Source organism: Schistocerca serialis, chromosome 1 (assembly GCF_023864345.2).
Source record: "Schistocerca serialis cubense isolate TAMUIC-IGC-003099 chromosome 1, iqSchSeri2.2, whole genome shotgun sequence".
NCBI lineage: Eukaryota > Metazoa > Arthropoda > Insecta > Orthoptera > Acrididae > Schistocerca > Schistocerca serialis.
In genome coordinates, this window is record NC_064638.1 from 200186446 (window position 1) to 200208238 (window position 21793).

The window sequence follows — 21793 nt, forward strand, 5'->3', positions numbered from 1 at the left end:
GGTTGAGTTGTTGATTTGTTGCTGCCAGTAGTTTTAAATCATCCATGTATAGCAAATGTGTGATTTTGTGTTGGTATGCTCCAGTAATATTGCATCCATAATTTGTATTGTTTAGCATGTTGGATAGTGGGTTCAGAGCAAGGCAGAACCAGAAAGGACTTAATGAGTCTCCTCGGTATATTCCACGCTTAATCTGTATTGGCTGTGATGTGATATTATTTGAATTTGTCTGGATATTAAATATGGATTTCCAATTTTTCATTACTATGTTTAGGAACTGTATCAATTTAGGATCTTCTTTGTATATTTCCAATATTCGTAGTAACCATGGATGGGGTACACTATCAAAAGCTTTTTGGTAATCAATGTATGCGTAGTGTAGCAACCTTTGTTTAGTTTTAGCTTGATATGTCACCTCTGCATCTATTATCAGTTGCTCTTTATATCCTCGTGCTCCTTTGCAACAGCCTTTTTGTTCTTCATTTATAATTTTGTTCTTTGTTGTTGTTTGTTGTTGTTGTCTTCAGTCCTAAGACTGGTTTGATGCAGCTCTCAATGCTACTCTATCCTGTGCACGTTTCTTCATCTCCCAGTACTTACTGCAACCTACATCCTTCTGAATCTGCTTAGTGTATTCATCTCTTGCTCTCCCTCTACAATTTTTACCCTCCACGCTGCCCTCTAATGCTAAATTTGTGATCCCTTGATGCCTCAGAACATGTCCTACCAACCGGTCCCTTCTTCTTGTCAAGTTGTGCCACAAACTCTTCTTCTCCCCAATTCTATTCAATACCTCCTGATTAGTTATGTGATCTACCCATCTAATCTTCAGCATTCTTCTGTAGCACCACATTTCAAAAGCTTCTATTCTCTTCTTGTCCAAACTATTTATCATCCATGTTTCACTTCCATACATGGCTACACTCCATACAAATACTTTCAGAAACAACTTCCTGACATTTAAATCTATACTCGATGTTAACAAATTTCTCTTCTTCAGAAACACTTTCCTTGCCATTGCCAGTCTACATTTTATATCCTCTCTACCTCGACCATCATCAGTTATTTTGCTCCCCAAATAGCAAAACTCCTTTACTACTTTAAGTGTCTCATTTCCTAATCGAATTCCCCCAGCATCACCCGAGTTAATTCGACTACATTCCATTATTCTCGTTTTGCTTTTGTTGATGTTCATCTTATATCCTCCTTTCAAGACACTGTCCATTCCATTCAACTGCTCTACCAAGTCCTTTGCTGTCTCTGACAGCATTACAATGTCATCGGCAAACCTCAACGTTTTTATTTCTTCTCCACGGACTTTAATACCTACTCCGAATTTTTCTTTTGTTTCCTTTACTGTTTGCTCAATATACAGATTGAATAACATCAGGGAGAGGCTACAACCCTGTCTTACTACCTTCCCAACCGCTGCTTTCCTTTCATGCCCCCTCGACTCTTATAACTGCCATCTGGTTTCTGTAAAAATTGTAAATAGCCTTTCGCTCCCTGTATTTTACCCCTGCCACCTTTAGAATTTGAAAGAGAGTATTCCAGTCAACATTGTCAAAAGCTTTCTCTAAGTCTACAAATGCTAGAAATGTAGGTTTGCCTTTCCTTAAACTATTTTCTAAGATAAGTCGTAGGGTCAGTATTGCCTCACGTGTTCCAATATTTTTGCGGAATCCAAACTGATCTTCACTGAGGTCAGCTTCCACCAGTTTTTCCATTCGTCCCTAAAGAATTCGTGCTACTATTTTGCAGCTGTGACTTATTAAACTGATAGTTCGGTAATTTTCACATCTGTCAACACCTGCTTTCTTTGGGATTGGAATTATTATATTCTTCTTGAAGTCTGAGGGTATTTCGCTTGTCTCATACATCTTGCTCACCAGATGGTAAGAGTTTTGTCAGGACTGGCTCTCCCAAGGCCGTCAGTAGTTCCAATGGAATGTTGTCTACTCCTGGGGCCTTGTTTCGACTCAGGTCTTTCAGTGCTCTGTCAAATTCTTCACGCAGTATCGCATCTCCCATTTCATCTTCATCTATATCCTCTTCCATTTCCATAATATTGTCCTCAAGTACATCGCCCTTGTATAGACCCTCTATATACTCCTTCCACCTTTCTGCTTTCCCTTCTTTGCTTAGAACTGGGTTTCCATCAACGCTCTTGATATTTGTACAAGTGGCTCTCTTTTCTCCACAGGTCTCTTTAATTTTCCTGTAGGCAGTATCTATCTGACCCCTAGTGAGATAAGCCTCTACATCCTTACATTTGTCCTCCAGCCATAGTTGCTTAGCCATTTTGCACTTCCTGTCAATCTCATTTTTGAGACGTTTGTATTCCTTTTTGCCTGCTTCATTTACTGCGTTTTTATATTTTCTCCTTTCATCAATTAAATTCAATATTTCTTCTGTTACCCAAGGATTTCTACTAGCCTTCATCTTTGTACCTACTTGATCCTCTGCTGCCTTCACTACTTCATCCCTCAGAGCTACCCATTCCTCTTCTAGTGTATTTCTTTCCCCCATTCCTGTCAATTGTTGCCTTATGCTCTTCCTGAAACTCTGTACAACCTCTGGTTTAGTCACTTTATCCAGGTCCCATCTCCTTAAATTCCCACCTTTTTGCAGTTTCGTCAGCTTTAATCTACAGTTCACAACCAATAGATTGTGGTCAGAGTCCACATCTGCCCCTGGAAATGTCTTACAATTTAAAATTTGGTTCCTAAATCTCTGTCTTACCATTATATAATCTATCTGATACCGTCTAGTATCTCCAGGATTACTCCATGTATACAACCTTCTTTTATGATTCTTGAACCAAGTGTTAGCTTTGATTAAGCTATGTTCTGTGCAAAATTCTACCAGAAGGCTTCCTCTTTCATTTCTCTCCCCCAATCCATATTCACCCACTATGTTTCCTTCTCTCCCTTTTCCTACTCTCAAATTCCAATCACCCATGACTATGTTGTATGTGCCATTAATTTCTGTGTAATGACTGAAGTTAATATTTTGTATATTGTTGGTAGGCATGTTATGGGGTGATATTTTGCTGGGTTTGCTGTGTCTGCTTGATCTTTAGGTTTCAGATAAGTTATTCCATGTGTAAGTGTATCAGGGAATGTGTATGGTTCTGCAATGTAACTGTTAAATAATTTAGTTAGATGTGAATGTGTTATTATTATTATTATTATTATTATCGAGATGCTAAATATATCCTCACAATCTTATTTCATATTATTTTAGTAACTACTTACCTTGATTTTTCTGTCCAAACATGTTCAATGCAAAGTTCTGGATACAATGGTTTCGGTACAACATGGTAGTCAGTAGCCTGACTGACCGTCAGTCTTGAGTCTGCAAGAGAGAGGGGGCTACCAGATGGACGACGGACAGAACGGCAAGAAGAGGCTGGTGATAACAGTGCAAATGCCTCACCTGGAGATGCTGCACGGTTCCTGCATGATAAAAAGGCACATTTTTAACTAGTTGTTAAAAATTAAAAATTATCCTTCAAATGACAAGGTTTATCAAGACCACACTGAAACAATGAGAGTAGTATGTTATTAAAATGTCTAAAATTGGTGCAATGACAATAAAAACAAAAAAGCACAATTGTTCTTGCCTACTCACACTAATCCTACAAATCCAAACATCCATATTCTAAAATTATTGATATTGCCTCAATTTAAAGTAGATTCCCGAAAAGCAGAAAGGCTAACAAAACAGGATCTTCAACAGTAAATTAGGTTATTGTATATGATCAACCACTTACCAAATACACAAATGAGCCAATCATCTTAGAAATGTACAATAAGGAAAGATCATTTAAAAACAGGAATTTTATTAAAACTTTTATGTAGATGTACACACAACAAATGGTTTTTTACAATATGTCACAATGTTATTGAGATATGTAATTAATATGTCTGCACCTGCTGAATAATTCATAAGACATGGCCAGGCACCACAGATTGATGCGGGGCTGGTGATAGCAATAATGGCTGACTTCGGGCGTGTTGCGCTGATATCAGTTGGAACTATCAATACGTTGGGTTTCACAAAGCAGGTCATACCACTGAGCAGGAATACGAAGCGGTGGTTTGCTTAGCTGATTAGTGACAGTGTAGGGGACCAGGCCTTGGGTTGCACATGGTCACACACTTGGGCAGAAGAACCAGGCCAGGCCCTTTCCTATGATAGAATCCAACAGCAGGTGCCCAAGTCTAACCAATGTCTCCATCTATTTAGAAACTTCCCTAACTAGCCAACAAAACATAGCTTTAAATGTCCCAGAAAGCATGTTTACTTGGTATCGGAAGAAAAAAATAGTCACAACAATACATAAAACTGGAACTTGTACATTTGCAAATATTCTTCATTAAACCATGCAGTCAATAACATGAAATACATCAACTTGAGGCACATACAGGGTCTCTCTCCTAAGAGTTGTCAGGTGCATTTTCTCTGGTGTTTCAGCAGATATTTGCAATTTCGTTTTTGCGTCGTGTAAATGGAGTCTACATGCCCATTTGACAAAACAGCCTCGCATTAATCTAGTGCAATATTTGTTTTATCAATACGCTTTAGTAGGAACAGGAAAAATCTCCTTAATAAATACTCCAGCAGCAACAGCACTGTCCCGGCACACGCTGATTGCTGGATTGCAGTTCATTCCTCATGTTTTAGTCCCTGTTAATACTTACTGATAAAACAAATATCAGACTTAACTAATTTGGGACCACTCTATCAAATGGGCGCATCAAATTCCAAATTAAAAAGTGATTCTGGTTGTAATCGGGAAGGTGCTTTATGTTGTTGACATTAGGCATCACATGAAGGACATGGCGAGCATTAATTGTCCGGGCTGACACCATCTACACAATGCAAAAAAGAAATTGCAAATATCTACCAAAACATAACAGAAAATGTGCCTGATGACCCTTAGGAGAGACGATCAGTATATGGTGAACCAGAACTCTGCTGACAAACTTTCAGAGGTTATTGAGAGATATCTTCTGTATATTCTGGTATAAGGGGCCTCTGGTGGCTCATTAAAGAGTCATTGCATTTCATATGAGTGAGAATGGCTTGGTCACAGTGGTCCTGGTTCCATGGCCAGCTGAGCTCAGTGAGCAGGTATTACACCAATGTAATTCCTCTCCTGGAGGCATGTGAAGAGCCTAGTTGACGAGATTCTAAGCAATACACACACAGGCGTGGCTGCTGGGATTATCACAGCTGCAGAACAGTACTTCAAAACCCTAGAATTCTGGAGCATGTAAAACAGTCGATACTGCATTACTGTACACGCTGCTGTGATCATGGTGATAATAATTTTGAACAATTCTGTGTGAGGAAAGTTTTACATTTGTTACATGCTGTATTGCACACCGACAGCTTGTCAAATGATTTCTTCCAAAAGCTGGCAAAGTTTTAATTCCGTTTTGTGTGTGCTTATCAACAACTCAACGCTTCTGCCATTCTTAGTGGTTTTCTTCACTCTTAAGATTATTTAGATAACCATTTTTTGTGTATACCAACCAACTCGCGGTAGTCTAGGCATCTTTTTTAATAAGCTAACTGTTCTACAATGACTCTCAACTCCCCAAAATATGATAACTTTATTTGGTAACATAACCACAAATATTATAGATGAAATCAGAAGCAGCCTCACGAATGGCTTTCTTAGTTTTTAGTGTTGGCAAACAGTGCGCATGAGTAATAAAAAATTTATCATCACTAATTGATCACGTGATCACTAATACAGACAGAAGGCATTGTGATAAATCTGTAAATGATTTTGCACTCTCAGATTATTTTTCTCTAAAAGTTATAATAAAATCTGGTTTGGAAAAGCCCATTAAACTGCAGAACTACAAAGAACCTTTTTCAAAACATAAAACCTACAAATTTTCAAAGATACTTATTGTTAAAGAAAAGCTGGAAGGAAGCGTGTGCAGGAAACAATGCAGAGGCAATGTTCTCCAAGTTCTCTACATGATTCAAACAGAATTTTGAGGATTCATGTCCTTGATAGTCTCTTAATTATATGTTTTTGACCATAGAAACAGATTTTTGACCATAGAAACAAATTATGTACCAAAAGCCATTGGTACCTAAGTCTCATAAACTTTCTTGATTATTGAGCATGGCAGTCCTTCCATTACTTTTACCTTTTTAGTCTTCTGCATCTTCTCCGTCTCTTCTACAGTTTTTATCACCCATAACAATTACATAAATTTGTGTTAATGATCAAAATATTCCTTGCTGCATGCACAGCTTTGCTTCATTTTCCTCTCTGGTGTCCATTCCCCAAATCTCACTTTTTTTATTTATGGATTCTTTTGTTACTTCTTGGTAGAACACTTCCATATTTAAGGTTTAATAATAAGTACACTGTTTCTATTCTACTCATTTTTGTTTATTTCAAACTACTTCTCAGCTTATTAGGCAATCTTCAGGAAACCACTAACTAGCATCTGCATAGGACACTGGTGCTTAGGTGACCAAGCATTATAGGCAAAGATATAATCACTTGCATGGATTGTTGTGCAACAAACTTGTTTCTAATTTTTGAAATTACACTTTAAACAACGGATAATGCTAAGCATAGTAGATAATTAAATTACACAGTATTACAGGTTAAATGGATCTTTTTTCTGAGATACTGTTGAAATGAGTACTTTCCATCTGTGTTGTGCAACAAACATTTTTTTGCATCTTTGTAAACTAAACTCTAGGCAATGGACAGTAGTACACACAATAATTAGAATACATAATTGTTACAGGACATATGGTTATGAGGCCACAACTGAGCACTAGCAACTTACATTGAGACACAAACGTGTTTTACATAGTAAATAACATTTTTAAGCAATGGGCAATATTGAACACAGAGTACATGGTTAAAATATATAGTATTAAAGTATTACAAGTTATATTGTTGACGTTTTTGGGGTAAAGAACATGAAAGCCTATTGTGGTTTAGTTCCATGTAGCAGTATATGTCATTGTGACTGTGGGTATGTGGCTGGTTGATAGGAACATGCCACATACCCAAAAACTGCCACAATGACACATACTGCTACACTGAATTAAACTACAATGGGCTTCTACATCTAATCTGCAATTCAGACTTAAGTGCCTGACAGAGGGTTCATCGAACCCTTTTCATACTACTTCTCTACCATTCCATTCTCGAATGGCGCATGGTAAAAAGGAACACCTAAATCTTTCTGTTTGAGCTCTGATTTCTCTTATTTTATTATGATGATCATTTCTCCCTATGTAGATGGGTGTCAACAAAATATTTTCGCATTCAGATGAGAAAGTTGGCGATTGAAATTTCGTAAATAGATCTCGTCCCAAAGAAAACCGCCTTTTTTTCAGTGGCTGCCACCCCAACTCGCGTATCATATCAGTGACATTCTCACCCCTATTGCGTGATAACACCAAACAAGCTGCCCTTCTTTGCACTTTTTTGATGTCCTCCGTCAATCCTACCTGGTAAGGATCACACCCCACGCAGCAATAGAGGACGGACAAGTGTAATGTAGGCTGTCTCTTTAGTGGGTTTGTCGCATCTTCTAAGTGTTCTGCCAACAAAGCACAGTCTTCGCTTTGCCTTCCTCACAATACTATCTATGTGGTCTTTCCAATTTAAGTTGCTCGTAATAATAATTCCTAGGTATTTAGTCAAATTGACAGCCCTTAGATTTGTGTGATTTATCATATACCCAAAATTTATCGGATTTCTTTTAGTACCCGTGTGGATGACCTCGCACTTTTCTTTGTTTAGTGCCAATTGCCACTTTTCGCACCATACAGAAATTCTCTCCAGATCATTTTGTAATTGGAATTGATCGTCTAACGATTTTACTAGATGGTAAATTACAGTGTCATCTGCAAAGGGGGCTGGTCAGATTTTCATCTAGATCATTTACGTAAATCAGGAACAGCAGAGGGCCTATGACACTAAATTGCGGAATGCCAGATATCACTTCTGTTCTACTCGATTATTTACCGTCTATCACTATGAATTGTGGCCTCTCTGAGAGGAAATCACGAATCCAGTCACACAACTGAGATGCTACTCCTTATGCACGCAATTTGATTAATAGTCGCTTGTGAGGAACAGTATCAAAAGCCTTCTAGAACTCTAGGAATATGGAATAAATCTGAGATCCCTTGTCAACAGCACTCATTACTTCATGGGAATAAAGAGCTCTGCTTTCTTGCAGCACCGATGTCTTCTGCTAGCACCGGACGCTTCTCCGAAGATTTCACTGCTAGGAAGAGGAAATTTTCACTCTCTCGCTCTCTCTCTCTTCTTATTCAAAAATACACAAGAATGATATTTTCTGAATCCGTGTTGGTTATGTATCAATAAGTCGTCTTCTCCAAAGTGATTCATAATGTTCGAGTACAGTATATGCTCCAAGATCCTACTGCAAATTGAGGTCAGTGATAGGGGTCTGTAATTCAATGGGTTACTCCTATTTCCTTTCTTGAATATTGGTGTGACCTGTGCTACTTCTCAGTCTTTAGGAACAGACCTTTCATCAAGTGATCGGTTGTATATGATTGCTAAGAAAGGTGCTATTGTGTCTTCATACTCTGAAAGGAACCTGATCGGTATACCATCTGGACCGGAATACTTGCCTTTCTTAAGTGATTTGAGTTGTTTTGTAACACCTAAGATATCTACTTTCTTATTCTTTAAACCACAAACTTCAACAACATAACTTGCAATACTTAAATAATGTACATTTTAACCTTTTATTATGTTCAATATTGTGTAGTGCCCCCAGTATTTTATGAAAGTCTGGAGACACTTGTGTTCTAGTCGTTTCAAACACGCGTTATTTTAAAGCAGGGCGTAAGGATGAGCATGGGATACTGCACCCATTTATTGTTTGTGCAGGCGAAACTGGAAAAGACATAGTTCGTCAGTGTTGGCAAGTGTTCAGCGCGACCTGCGAAGAATAAACAAATACGGCCCAGAAGCTCCGTGGCTGGCTGCAAAGAGTAATGTAGCTTTGTATTGTTGAAGAACAAATGGAGTGACTCGAGATAGTGACTGTTTTAGTAGACGTTGAACTGCTGTTGAGAGTACGTGGACTGGACGTGGATAGTCAGCCACGATAAAAGCTTATGTATTAATTGTGTTCAAAAATGTGTAATTAACTGATCTTGGGTGCCCGGTAATGTGTGGGCTTACGTCATAAAGTTTAGTTGTTCTTTTTGTACAAAGTGGAAATAAATATGTTCTGGTGCATTGAATGATATTCCATGAGTAGCATATTTTTGAATAAAAAGAGAGAGAGAGAAAGAGCGAGAGAGTGAAAATTTCCCCTTCCTAGCAGTGAATCTTCGGAGAACCATCCGGTGCTAGCAGAAGACATGGGCGCTGCAAGAAAGCAGAACCACCATTCTTCAACAAGTAAGTCCACAAAAACGCTTAAGCTGTATAGAGGGAGCTTAACATTACACTGGGCCACCGCAAGAACGTGGCGACTGTAAAGAAAGGACCTGAGAAAGAAGGGGAAATATTAAGGAAGTTATATGAAAAAGAAAAAAAAAAAAACAGTTGGGAGTTGCCATAGCAACCGATAACAGCGAGGCTGCAGAGCGATTCCACGATACTTATCCAGAAATATCGTGTTGATAAATGGTGAAATAATTAAGAGAATCAAGAAAATCGCACAACGCTGCAGTTAGTCTCAAATCGCCGATGCCGTCGTCTACAAACACTGCCGCCGCCGCCACCGTACACCAACGCCAACGTCGCATCACACCAACGCCGCCGACACCGCCGTACACTTATGTATTAATTGTGTTCAAAAACTGATCTTGGGTGCCAGGTAATGTATGGGCTTACATCATAAAGTTTAGTTGTCTTTTTTTTTTTGTACAAAGTGGAAATAAATACGTTCTGGTGCATTGAATGATATTCCATGAGTAGCGTATTTTTGAATAAGAAGAGAGAGAGAGAGAGAGAGAGCGAGAGAGTGAAAATTTCCCCTTCCCAGCAGTGAAATCTACAGAGAAGCGTCCGGTGCTAACAGAAGACATCGGCGCTGCAGAACCAGCATTCTTCAACAAGTCAGTCCACGAAAACGCTTAAGCTGTATAGAGGGAACTTAACATTACACTGGGCCACCGCAATTACCCACTGCATTAAAATATTATTTACAATATAAAACATTTTGTTTCTCAATATAAGTTGCTAGTGCGCAGTTGTGGCATCATAACCATACGTCCTGTAACAATTATGCATTCTAATTACTGTGTGGACTACTGTCCATTGCCTAGAGTTTAGTTTACAGAGGGGCAAAAAAATGTTTGTTGCACAACGTAAATGGAAAGTACTCAGGACCTCAGAAAAAAATCCATTTAACCTGTAATATTGTGCAGTACAGTTATTTATTGTGCTTAACATTGTCAATTGTGTAAAATGTAATTTCAACAATAAAAACAAAAATTTGGTGCACAACACTCCATGCAATTGATTTTATCTTCACCTACAATGTTTGGTTACTTAAGAACCAGTGTCCCTTGCAGACAACTAGTTCAAAATAAACAAAAATCAGTACAACAAAAACAGTGTACTTATTATTAAACCTTAAATATTTTTTATTTGAGATAGATCAAGATCAAAATCAAAATCAGTAGTCTGTGCATGAGGTATCATGCTGCTTTGAATAGAAATGTATCTTCAGCACAGTGCCAACTTTGACAGATGTATTTCTTCAAATTTCTGGTGCTTTAACGTGTTTCTTTTGGTATAAAGTTTTGACAATAGCTACAATTTTTAAAGCAATGCTTTATAACTCACCCAAGAGGGCTGAAGGAGCTTGCAGATGTTCGAGCAGAGGAAGGCAGCACTGGACTGCCTCGACAAGACGCAATTCCTGAGACAGATCCCAGGCCAGCAGTGACATTTGTCACACTAAGAGAAGCAGCAGTAGTAACAGGAGCCGAAATACGTGTGGCTCCAATAGAGAGACGGTTGCTATTGGATATAACACTTGCATTTCCCATAAATGTGGACGCACTCGAGTGGTTCAGTGTAGTATTTGACTGATCAGGATAGAAGAAGCGACATTCCTAGTCAATAAACAAAAATTTAAAATAAAAAACAGGCTTAACAACTAACCTGCTAAAAGCACACTCTTATGGCTAATATTGCACTTTATAATATTTCACTTCATACTTCTATTAAAATGAGAGACCAATAAGGCCTTGCTTATCAGCAACTATTTTGATTTTAATATGACAGGGTTCACTAATTCATACTGCAAAAACTGCTATATCTACACAGTGTGACAGTAAACATAGTAGGAAAGTCCTTGGTTAAATATAAATTATGGAAGGAGTGAAGGTTCCAATTCAGCATGTCCTGAAGTGAGAATGTTGTTTTGCTTCCTGAAGAATCTTTCTTCAGAACTAACAGAATAAACATACAAACATATGCACCTGGATGGCTACATTGTCTTGGGCAACTGCTTTGTGCTGGCACTGAAGCTCAACTGGTATCAGGGAGGGAAAGGCAGCAAGAGCACTGGATAGGAATCTGGTGACTGTGAAGTCATTCTGGCACAGACAGGAGGCCTTGCACACAGTGCACAATGATGTGGAGGAATGGACTCAGAGTGGCAGATAGTGGCAGGATGAGAGAAACACAAGAGAGAAGGGTGGGAGTGCAGAATGAGAAAAGCGAGAGTCACAGGGCAGGGCTTGAAGTGGATGTGAGTTGGGCTAGCAAAGGCTGAGACCATGGGGCTGCTTCATAATCTGCAACATATTCTCCAATCCCATTATCAGCACCAGAGTAACTTTCCAAATGATTCACAGACGTTTACATTCATGACTTCACATTTTTCTATGGAAGAAGTTATTCTGTTTCTCTTACATATAAACAAAAATTTTCACAGCAAGCAGGGGTGGAAACATTTACTTGAGTTTACATGAAGTTTCAGAATTAACCTCTGTTCAAGTTTGGTAAAATACCAATACAGCCATTTTGTCTCCTTAAATATGGTTCTGTGCCAGTGAATCTTTAAATTGTAAGAAGCCACACAAAACATAATCCATGTCATGTCATCTACCAATGAAGCAGATCTCTATGTTGTAGTGTATAAGGTAAAGCTGCTCCTCAACCAAGTAAAATGTAAGGATATTGCATATAATGTAACAGTTTTTGCAGAATACAAAACCATAAATGTTTTCTTTTTACTTACAGAATAAAAAAACCCTTGTCAACCTCTGACAAAGGACCTAGGCCAAAAACTAATGAGGGTGAAATAAATCTTTTATTAAAAAGGTGTAGCTGATTCTAGCTTTTTTTTAGCATTACATCTTTAACTTAACCTAGACACTAAAATTATTGAATAATTACCTCTGATTGCACCTTTCTTATTTTCCACACACTGTGAAGTCCACAATTTGAGTCATATGTCATACATACAGATGGTTCCTCACTGACAAATACAATTTTCTGGCAGGGATCACATATATTTGAGAGCGTCACTGCAAGGAAAAAAAGCATCAAACTTATTATATTTGCACTGATGTTAATTATGGTTCAGGAGTAAAGGAGACCACTCACCAAATAGCAGAAGCATTGAGTCATGGACAGGTGCACAGAAAGGAAAATAGAAATGCTGTTAGCTTTCACAAGACACACACACACACACACACACACACACACCTGGAGAGAGTGAAGGATGTTTTGCAAGGATAACTCTTACCTACACAGTTCAGAAATGCTGGAGTTGGAGGGAAAGATCCAGATGGCATGGGTTGCAAAACAGCCACTGAACACTAGCGTGTCGTACTCATCATCATGTTGCACCACCGTGTGGTCAACTTAGTTTTGGACATTGTTGGACAATGCCCATTCATTCTGGTTGACAGCTGGTTGGCACTCATTCCCACAGAAAATGTTGTGTAGTAACTCTAGCAGAGCTGGCACATGACTTGGTTGCTTTCACAAGTGACCCTGTCTCTGATGGGATGGGGTAAGCTTCTGACAGGACTGGAGTGATATATGCTGGGTCAGTGTATTGGGTAAGTCTTGTACATGGATAATTTACAGGGATAGGACACCTGCGGCATGGGGGAGAGCCATAGGGGTAGACTAGGATGTGGTATAGGTTAGGCTGGCAACAGAATACCATTTTCGGAGGGATGGAAACAATCTTTAGTAGGATGTACCTCATTTTCGGGATGATAGATAATCAAAGCCTTGGCGAAGGATAAGGAGTGTTTGAAGATAAGGCATGGGAACTCCATTTGCAGACTAGGTTTGGAGCTTAGTGCCTGACTGTGAAAGCCTTTGTGAGACTTCCAGCATACTGGGCACGGGAATTCTTGTCACTACAGGTTCACCATCCACAGGTGGCCAGACAGTTTGGGAGCAACTTTTTAGTGCGTTTAACAGCTGTCAAAATGTAGGTGCTGTTGGTGGTTAATAGGTTTAACATGGACAAAGGTGTGGATAATGCCATCAGAGAGGTGGAGGTCAATGTCCAGAAAGATGGTTCATCATGTTGAAGAGGATCCGAAGAAGCTAATGGGAGAGTGGTTGCTGAGGTGTGGATTAATGAGGATAGAGTGTCTTGGTCCTGGATCCAGATTATGAAGAAATCACCAATGAACCTGAACCAGACAAGGGGTTTTGGGTTCTGGAAGGCTATGAAGGCTTCCTCTAGATGCCCCATAAACAAGCTGGCATAGGAGGTTACCATGCGGGTGCCCAAGGATGTGTCTTGGATTTGTTTATATACCTTTCCCTCAAAGGAGAAATAGTGTGTGTTAGGATGTATTTGGTACAGTGTATGTGGAATGAGGTAGTGGATGTGGAGTTGAAAGGACATGTGTGGAGGTAGTGTTCCAATAGTAGCAAGGGCTTGTACATTAAGGATGTTAGTGTGAAGGGAGGTGGCATCAACAGTGACAAGTAGGGACTCAGGTGGTAACAGGGTGAGGATACTTGAGAGTCGGTTGAGAAAGTGCTTGTTATCTTTGATACAAGAGGCTAGGCTTAGCGCAATTGGTTGGAGCTGTTGGTCAACAAGAAAGGACAGTGGAGACAATAAGCAGCACAATGGGGCATTCAGGATTGATGAGTTAATGAATTTTGGGAAGCACGTAGAAAGTGAATGTACAGTGGGGTCATTGGGGTGAGAAGGGAGATGGACTTTAGGAGATAGATTCTGGGATGGGTCTAGGCATTTCAGTAGCAATTGCAGGTAACAGTCGAGTTCTGGGATGGGATCACTATGGTAACACATGTAGGTGGAGGAGTCAGACTGCTGGCAGAACTCTTCTGTCAGGTAGTCACTATGATTCATCACAACACATATAAACAAATCTGCGACTCAGCCATAAGCACTTTCATGGCAGCCTCTTATACCTACCTGTTTATGGGTCATCTAGAGGTAGCCTTTTTAGCCTCCCAAAACCCATTGTCTACTTGAGGTTCATTATGACATCTTCATGATCTGAACCTATGGCCAAGACATCCTATCCTCATTCCTTCACAACCTCAATACCTTTTCTCCCACCAGCTTATTCCGGTCCTCCTCAACCTAACATGCCACCTTCCTGGATGTTAACCTCCATCTCTCTGATGGCTCATCTGTAACTCTGTCCATATTAAACCCACTAACCATCAAAAATATCGGCATTCTCAGCTGCCACCCCTACACCAAAAAATCACTCCCATAAAGTTTGGTCACTTGTGAATAGTGGATCTGCAGTTTCCCTTTCCCAGTATGCTAAAGGTCTCACACAAGCATCACAGACAGGCACTGTGCCCCAAACTTGGTCTGCAAACATTTCCCATACCACATCGTCACACAGACAAATCCTCCCACCATCCCCCCCCCCCCCCCCCCCCCCCAGAATCATTGGCAAAGTAGTGAATCCCTCGTCACCTAGTACCACCATGAACTTGGGCAATTGAACCATATCTTTTGCCAGGACTCTGATCATCTCTCATCATGACCAGAAATGACAAATACTCTACCCAAGATCCTTCTGACATATCTTACAGGTGGTATTCCACAGCCCACCCAATCTACACAAAATCCTAGTCCATTCCTATACTACTCCTTCTCCCTTGCCATAAGGATTATATCCCTGTAGAATACCTAATGCCAGAGCTACTCAATACACTGACCCAGGGCATCTCCAGTTCTGTAACAGGCTGGCCTCTTGTGAAACCAGGCATATCATATACCAACTCTGCTGCAGTTACTGCACAACATCTTACATGGGCATGACTACCAACCAGTTGTTCACCAGAATGAATGGCCACCACCCCAAACTCTGGCCAAGAAGAAAATTGACCACCCAGTAGGCGAACACACAGCACAGCACAAAATGCATGCGTTCAATGGCTGCTTCACAACCCATACCATCTGGTTCCTTCCCTCCACCTCAAACTTCTCTGAACTCAATAGATGGGAATTATATTTACAATACATCCTCTTCTCCTGTATTCTTCCCAGCCTCAATCTCAAGCCACTGTCCCCATACCCTCTACCCACCAGTTTGCCATTCCTCTGTCCTGCCACCCCTCCCAATCATGTTCACTGTACACCAAACCTCACCTGCTCTGATAACCATGTGTCGCAAGCCTAACCCATGCACCTGCCAAAGCTCCCTCCAAACTTCCTAACCTGCATACCTGCTCACTCCTTCCAAGCCACTAGCTACTTGTCTCCAAACCCCTTGTCCTGCTTACCACTCTTTCTCCCTCTATCCATCCCACCTGATGCAACCCCAATCCCCAAAGCACCCTGTCGAAATGCAATATTGGCTTTATGTGTTCAGCAAGCACTGTGTGTGTGTGTGTGTGTGTGTGTGTGTGTGTGTGTGTGTATGTGTGTGTGTGTGTGTGTGTGTGTGTGTCAAAGGGGGGGGGGGGGGGGGGGGGGCACGGGCACATCCCTATACATTTTTGTATTCTAGCTTGTGAAAGGATTTATCCCAGAAGGTAGCATGGTTTTCATTCTGTTTTGCATTTGTCTGTCAACAACTCAATGCTTCTGCTATGTGGCGAGTGGTTTCCTTTACTTCTAAACCATTTACATTCTGCCATAACTTTCCTGACTGAAACTGATTACGAACATTTGTAAAACACAGACACTTTTTGTTTCAGTAAAATGAATTCCAAAATTAAAGTAAAATATAAGTTAGGAAATTTCAAAATTACCAGGTTGCAACAAAAACACACAACAAAAATTAACACAAACACTAGCTTTCCTAACCATAATGTCATGCATACAGAGCACCCAGTCGTCCACTTGACCTTTGATTGTGTTCAAATTTCTGCTTAATTCCTGGGGTTTGTTACTATCAATCTGTTCTCCTCTTTTATTCATTGAAAGAAACTCTGGTACAAAAGCTACCACATATCTGACATTGTATGAATCATTATCATTATCATTATTCTCATGTCTGATGTTAGATTCTGTATCTTGTTCCATATTGTAATAACTAGGGAAAAAAAATATGATCACCTAATTCATCTCCATGCGTCAGCTACAAATGTAATACGTATAGTATATCCTCAGTAAATCCATTACAGATTAATCTACAATGCACATTCTCCTGAACAACAGACACAGTGGCATAGACAACCTATGTCACCAGCTAGTTTAGGACTAGTCTTAAGAACAGAACTTTTGTAAATTATGTACAACTTCTCATTTTCAACTCAGACATTATTGACAAGTATATCAATAAACAGAGGGCAAGGTGCTCATAGTGCAGTCAAATAATCTGCATAAAATGTGAAGGAAAGGGGCCACAGACAGAAAGCTAGTATTAAAAAAAGACAACAGAAAAATTTGTACTGCATATTTGAAATATGATTATGAATGTCAAAATCCTACAATAGACTATACAACCTACCAAAATTTACTACTGAGGATTGCAGCTAAACCTGCTGAGACTACAATTCAATTTACATGTAATGCCCAAATGGCCAGTAATCATTGTGACAGTGTGTCTCACTTTCTGGCAGACAAAATTAAAGCCACAAGATCATTCAGGTGCAATAATTACTAATCTCCACTTATGCAGAGTAGGAATTGACACAGGGACATCATTCAGTGCAGACAGATGGTCTCAATGCCACATACCATACAGCAGCCATCTCTTCACATACACATAAAATTACAGTGACCACTGTAATTTAAAATTGAAATTATTGAACCTAACATTAATATACTGCAGCCATGCTAAGAAATGTAAGCTGCTGACCAATGAGTATTTGCAGCAAATGCAATGAGCACTTCACAACCGCCTGCGGAATAGTGAAGACACAAGTCATCTGCATCATGCACACTTTGCTGGTGTATGTTGTACATAAAATCAAAGAAAGTAATCAAAAGATACAAGAAATTAACTGTCAGCCTAAAAATTCATCTACTGATGCATTTAGCAAGGGTACTAGAGAGCTCTGAGAGGAATTATGATGACCTGAGGCATACAGAATAACTGCCAGACTTTGGCACAATCAATAAAAGCTGCATGAAAATACAGAAAATTCAGAAACTGGTACGATCAAATTATGCAAAAACAAATACTGATGTTATGGAAGTTAAAATGAAGTTGACTATCACCATCACATCCAGTGCCATGGACAAGAATAATGTCACAAACGAACAATTCCAGTATTTCCAACTGACAGGCAACATCCATTGTATGCATTCGTAAAACAATTTAAAGACGCATTGGGACAAATACAACAGAATAAGCTTCTGCATCAGCTAAGTGCAACAAGAAGCACAGGCATAGGATAGCCATAAGGAAGAAGAATGGAGTAATTATGAACCATTTGAATCAAACACAAAATTCATTCAAGAAAACGAGAATCATCAAACAGAATTGCTGGTCAGTATTTACCATCAGGCTGTGAGATATCTGTCCTAAATTTCCGAACTACTTGGGAGGGATAGGTTTGGGAAGTTGAAAAAGGAAGGGCACATCACTTAGATCCCGTAATGGGAGGGACCCATCCATTATGAGGACAAAGAGATGAATGTGAAAGGAGAAGCATCAGAGAAAGGAGACTGAATATAATACATCAGTAAGCAGAGTGCCAGCTTTTGCCCAGAAATCATGAGAAGGTAAGTAGTAAAGATGGATTAAGGGGAAGAGAAATGACCAGTACAATTACGAACTAGGAAAAGGGAAGATGGAATGAGATGGGAGTGGAGAGAGGAAAGGGATAATAATGCAGACAAAAAAGTAAAATACTTAAATGAAAATAATAAATACACTGAGGCGCTGAAACTAATGGGACACCACCTACTTTCGTGTAGGACTTCCTCTTGCCTGGCATAATGCAGCAACTCAACATGGCATGGACTCAACAAGTCATTGCAAGTCGCATGCAGAAATACTGAGCCATCCACAAAAAGGAGAGGAGTGAGGAAGACAGGCGGGTGTGCTGGCAGAGGGCAGAAAATAAATAGGGTAGGAGACGAGAATGGGGAGGAGATGATAGGACAGAGGGGATGCGGGAGTGGAGAATATGTTGTAAGGCTAATTCCCATCTGTGCACCTATGTATTACAAATATGAACAACTTAAATTGGAGTGATCACACAGATACCATTGTGTGGAAGGTGAACCAATGACCATTTTGTTGGCAGAACACTTAGAAGATGCAACAGGTCTACTGAAGAGACTGCCTACACTACACTTGTCCATCCATCATCTTTTGGAGTAGTGCTGTGCTGTGTGTGATCAGTACCAGATAGGGTTGATGAAGGACATTGAAAAAGAAGCAAGTTGTGGTGACAATCATAAAAACAAAAGCATTGTTGAGTTGCAGCATGATGTTTTCACGAAATTTCAATCAACAACTTTCTCCTACGAGTGCAAAAATTTTTTGTTGATGCCTACCTATATAGGGAGAAATTATCATCACAATAAAATAAGAGAAATCGGAACTCACGTGTAAAGATTTAAGTGTACATTTTCTCACCTATCATTCAAGAGCGGAACAGAAGAGAAATAGTCTGAAGATATTTCAATAAACCAGCTGCCAAGAGCTTAGGAATGAACTGCAGAGTACTGCTGTCGATGTAGGTGTAGACGTAATGTCTCATTCGTTTTTGCTTCTAATGAGTCCTTACTTTTTGCTATCCATGAATAGTAGAAAGTATATTAAATAAAGAAGGATTTCAGTTTGTGAGAAGACAAAGAGGTTTGCAGCAAAATTTAATGCATTTTTCGTATAACTTTCACATTAAGCACAAAGAAGATGAAAGCTGGGAAAAATGTCAATAACTTTTCTAAAAATATGAATATTTGCAATGGAAGAAATAATTTATAATAGCAAGAGTGTCCTGAGATTTTGCATTTTTACATAGTGTTTTATTCCCTCTTTCCCTTTCTTCATGTGTTTCTTAATAGTGTTGAGTTTGAGAAAGTTTTTTGCCGTACTTGTTGCAATTGTTTATAACAAGGTACTGCATGAAAAAAAAATGCTACACAAATCTTCTGTCAGATCTTGATAAGAAGATTGGGAAGTTGAATGACAAAATATGTCTCGCGTATAATTTTGACTGACACTAGGGATTTCTTCCTTCTCCTCTTTGTCACTCTTGCAACTACGAGGGCTATCCACAAAGTACATTACGTTTTGGAATTAAAAATAAATAAAGTATTGGAAATTTTTTTTATTATATACAGATGAAAGCCACACTTAAATACTACTTTTCTACGTAGCTGCCATTTAAATTAAGGCACTTATCGTAGCGATGGACGAGCTTGGAAATTCCTTCGTCGTAAAATTCCGCCGCCTGCGCCTTCAACCCCGTGGTTACCTCTTCTTGAAGCTGTGCGTCGTCATCAAAATGCTGCATAGCCAACCACTTCTTCATTGCTGGGAGTAAGTGGAAGTTGCTCAGTGCCAGGTCGGGACTGTATGGCGGATGAGGAAACAACTCCCACTTAAAAGATTCGAGAACTTCACGAGTGGCATTTGCCGTGTGGGCCCGGGCATTGTGGGGAATCAGCAAGATCTTTGAGCCCAACTTTCCCCTGTGCTTGTTTTGTATTGCTCTTCTGAGGCTGTGCAGAGTTTGGAAATACCTTTGAGAGTTTATTGTAGTGCCTCTTTCCAGGAAATCCACAAAAATCACACCTTTTCTGTCCCAAAAGAGGTAACCACTTGGTTGAAGGCGCAGGCGGCCGAATTTTATGACGAAGGAATTTCCAAGCTCGTCCATCGCTATGATAAGTGCCTTAATTTAAATGGCAACTATGTAGAAAAGTAGTATTTAAGTGTGGCTTTCATCTGTATATAATAAAAAAAATTCCAATACTTTATTTATTTTTAATTCCAAAATGTAATGTACTTCGTGGATAGCCCTCATATTTTTCTGCATCTTTATACACTGAAGAGCCAAAGGAACAGGTACACCTGCCTAATATCGTGCAGGGGCCCCACGAGCACACAGAAGTGGCACAACAGGATGTGGCATGGACTCGACTAATGTCTGAAGTAGGGCTGGAGGGAACTGACACCATGAATCTAGCAGAACTGTCCATAAATCTGTAGGAGTACGAGGGGCTGGAGATCTGTTCTGAACAGCACGTTGCAATCTACCCCAGATATGTTCAATAATGTTCATGTCTGGGGAGTTTGGTGGCCATCAGACCTGTTTAAACTCAGAAGAGTGTTTCTGGAGCCACTCTGTAGCAAATCTGCTCCTGTGGGGTGTCGCATTGTCCTGCTGTAATTGCCCAAGTCTGACGAAATGCACAACAGACAGGAATGGATGCAGGTGATCATACAGGATGCTTACATACATGCCACCCGTCAGAGTCATTTCTAGACGTATCAGGGGTCTCATATCACTCCAACTGCACATGCCTCATACCATTACAGAGCCCCCACCAGCTTGGACAGTCCCCTGCTGACTTGCAGGATCCATGGAGTCATGAGGTTGTCTCCATACCCGTACACTCCCGTCTGCTCGATACAAGTTGAAATGAGACTCGTCCCACCAGACAACATGTTTCCAGTCATCAACAGTCCAATGTCGGGGTTGATGGGCCCACATGAGGCATAAAGCTTTGTGTCATGCAGTCATCAAAGATACTCGAGTGGGCCTTCGGATCTGAAAGTCCATATCGATGATGTGTCATTGAATGATTCGCACACTGATACTTGTTGATGGGCCAGCACTGAAACCTGCAGCAATTTGAGGAAGGGCTTCACTTCAGTCAAGTTGAACGATTCTCTTCAGTTGGCACTCTTCCCAATGTCCCATTCTTCCAGAAACTTTTCCCAGTCACAGTGATGTCGGAGATATTCATGGTACACTTGTGAAATGGTTGTACAGGAAAACCCCCACTTCATCGCTACCTCGGAGACACTGTGTCCCATTGCTTGTGCGCTGACTATGACACCACGTTCAAACTCACTTAAATCTTGATAACCCTAATTCCATTTTGTTTTGAACTTGATTATGTCATGCCATACCCCAGGTACATTCTGACTGAATGTGAAATTTAGTTGTTTTTGGCATGTAACTCCATGGTTCATTTGTAAACCATAGTTGTGTTAACAGGACGACCTGCAGTCGATGTACTAAATAGTTATTTAACATATTTTTAAACTGAATGGTCAGGAGAAAGAAAAATAGGTAAGTCACTTTTTTCGAAAGTGAGTTATTGCTACACTTCATTTCAGACTGATCATACACATCTGCTGCTATGCTAAACCACAGGGGGGGGGGGGGGGTATATCCAGAGAT

At 39.9% G+C, this 21793-nt stretch overlaps 1 protein-coding gene across 2 annotated transcripts in view; it reads right to left on the minus strand.

Moving 5' to 3' along the window:
* The window catches only part of LOC126465310 (anaphase-promoting complex subunit 1), a 335155-nt gene that overhangs the window by 249223 nt on the left and 64139 nt on the right, over window positions 1-21793 (minus strand). For both annotated transcript variants that reach the window (XM_050096297.1, XM_050096296.1), the window contains exons 6-8: window positions 12404-12534; window positions 10841-11112; window positions 3258-3458 (exon numbers count right to left, since the gene is read on the minus strand). In XM_050096297.1, the coding sequence (XP_049952254.1) occupies window positions 3258-3458; window positions 10841-11112; window positions 12404-12534 (604 nt within the window). The remainder of the gene's footprint in view (window positions 1-3257; window positions 3459-10840; window positions 11113-12403; window positions 12535-21793) is intronic.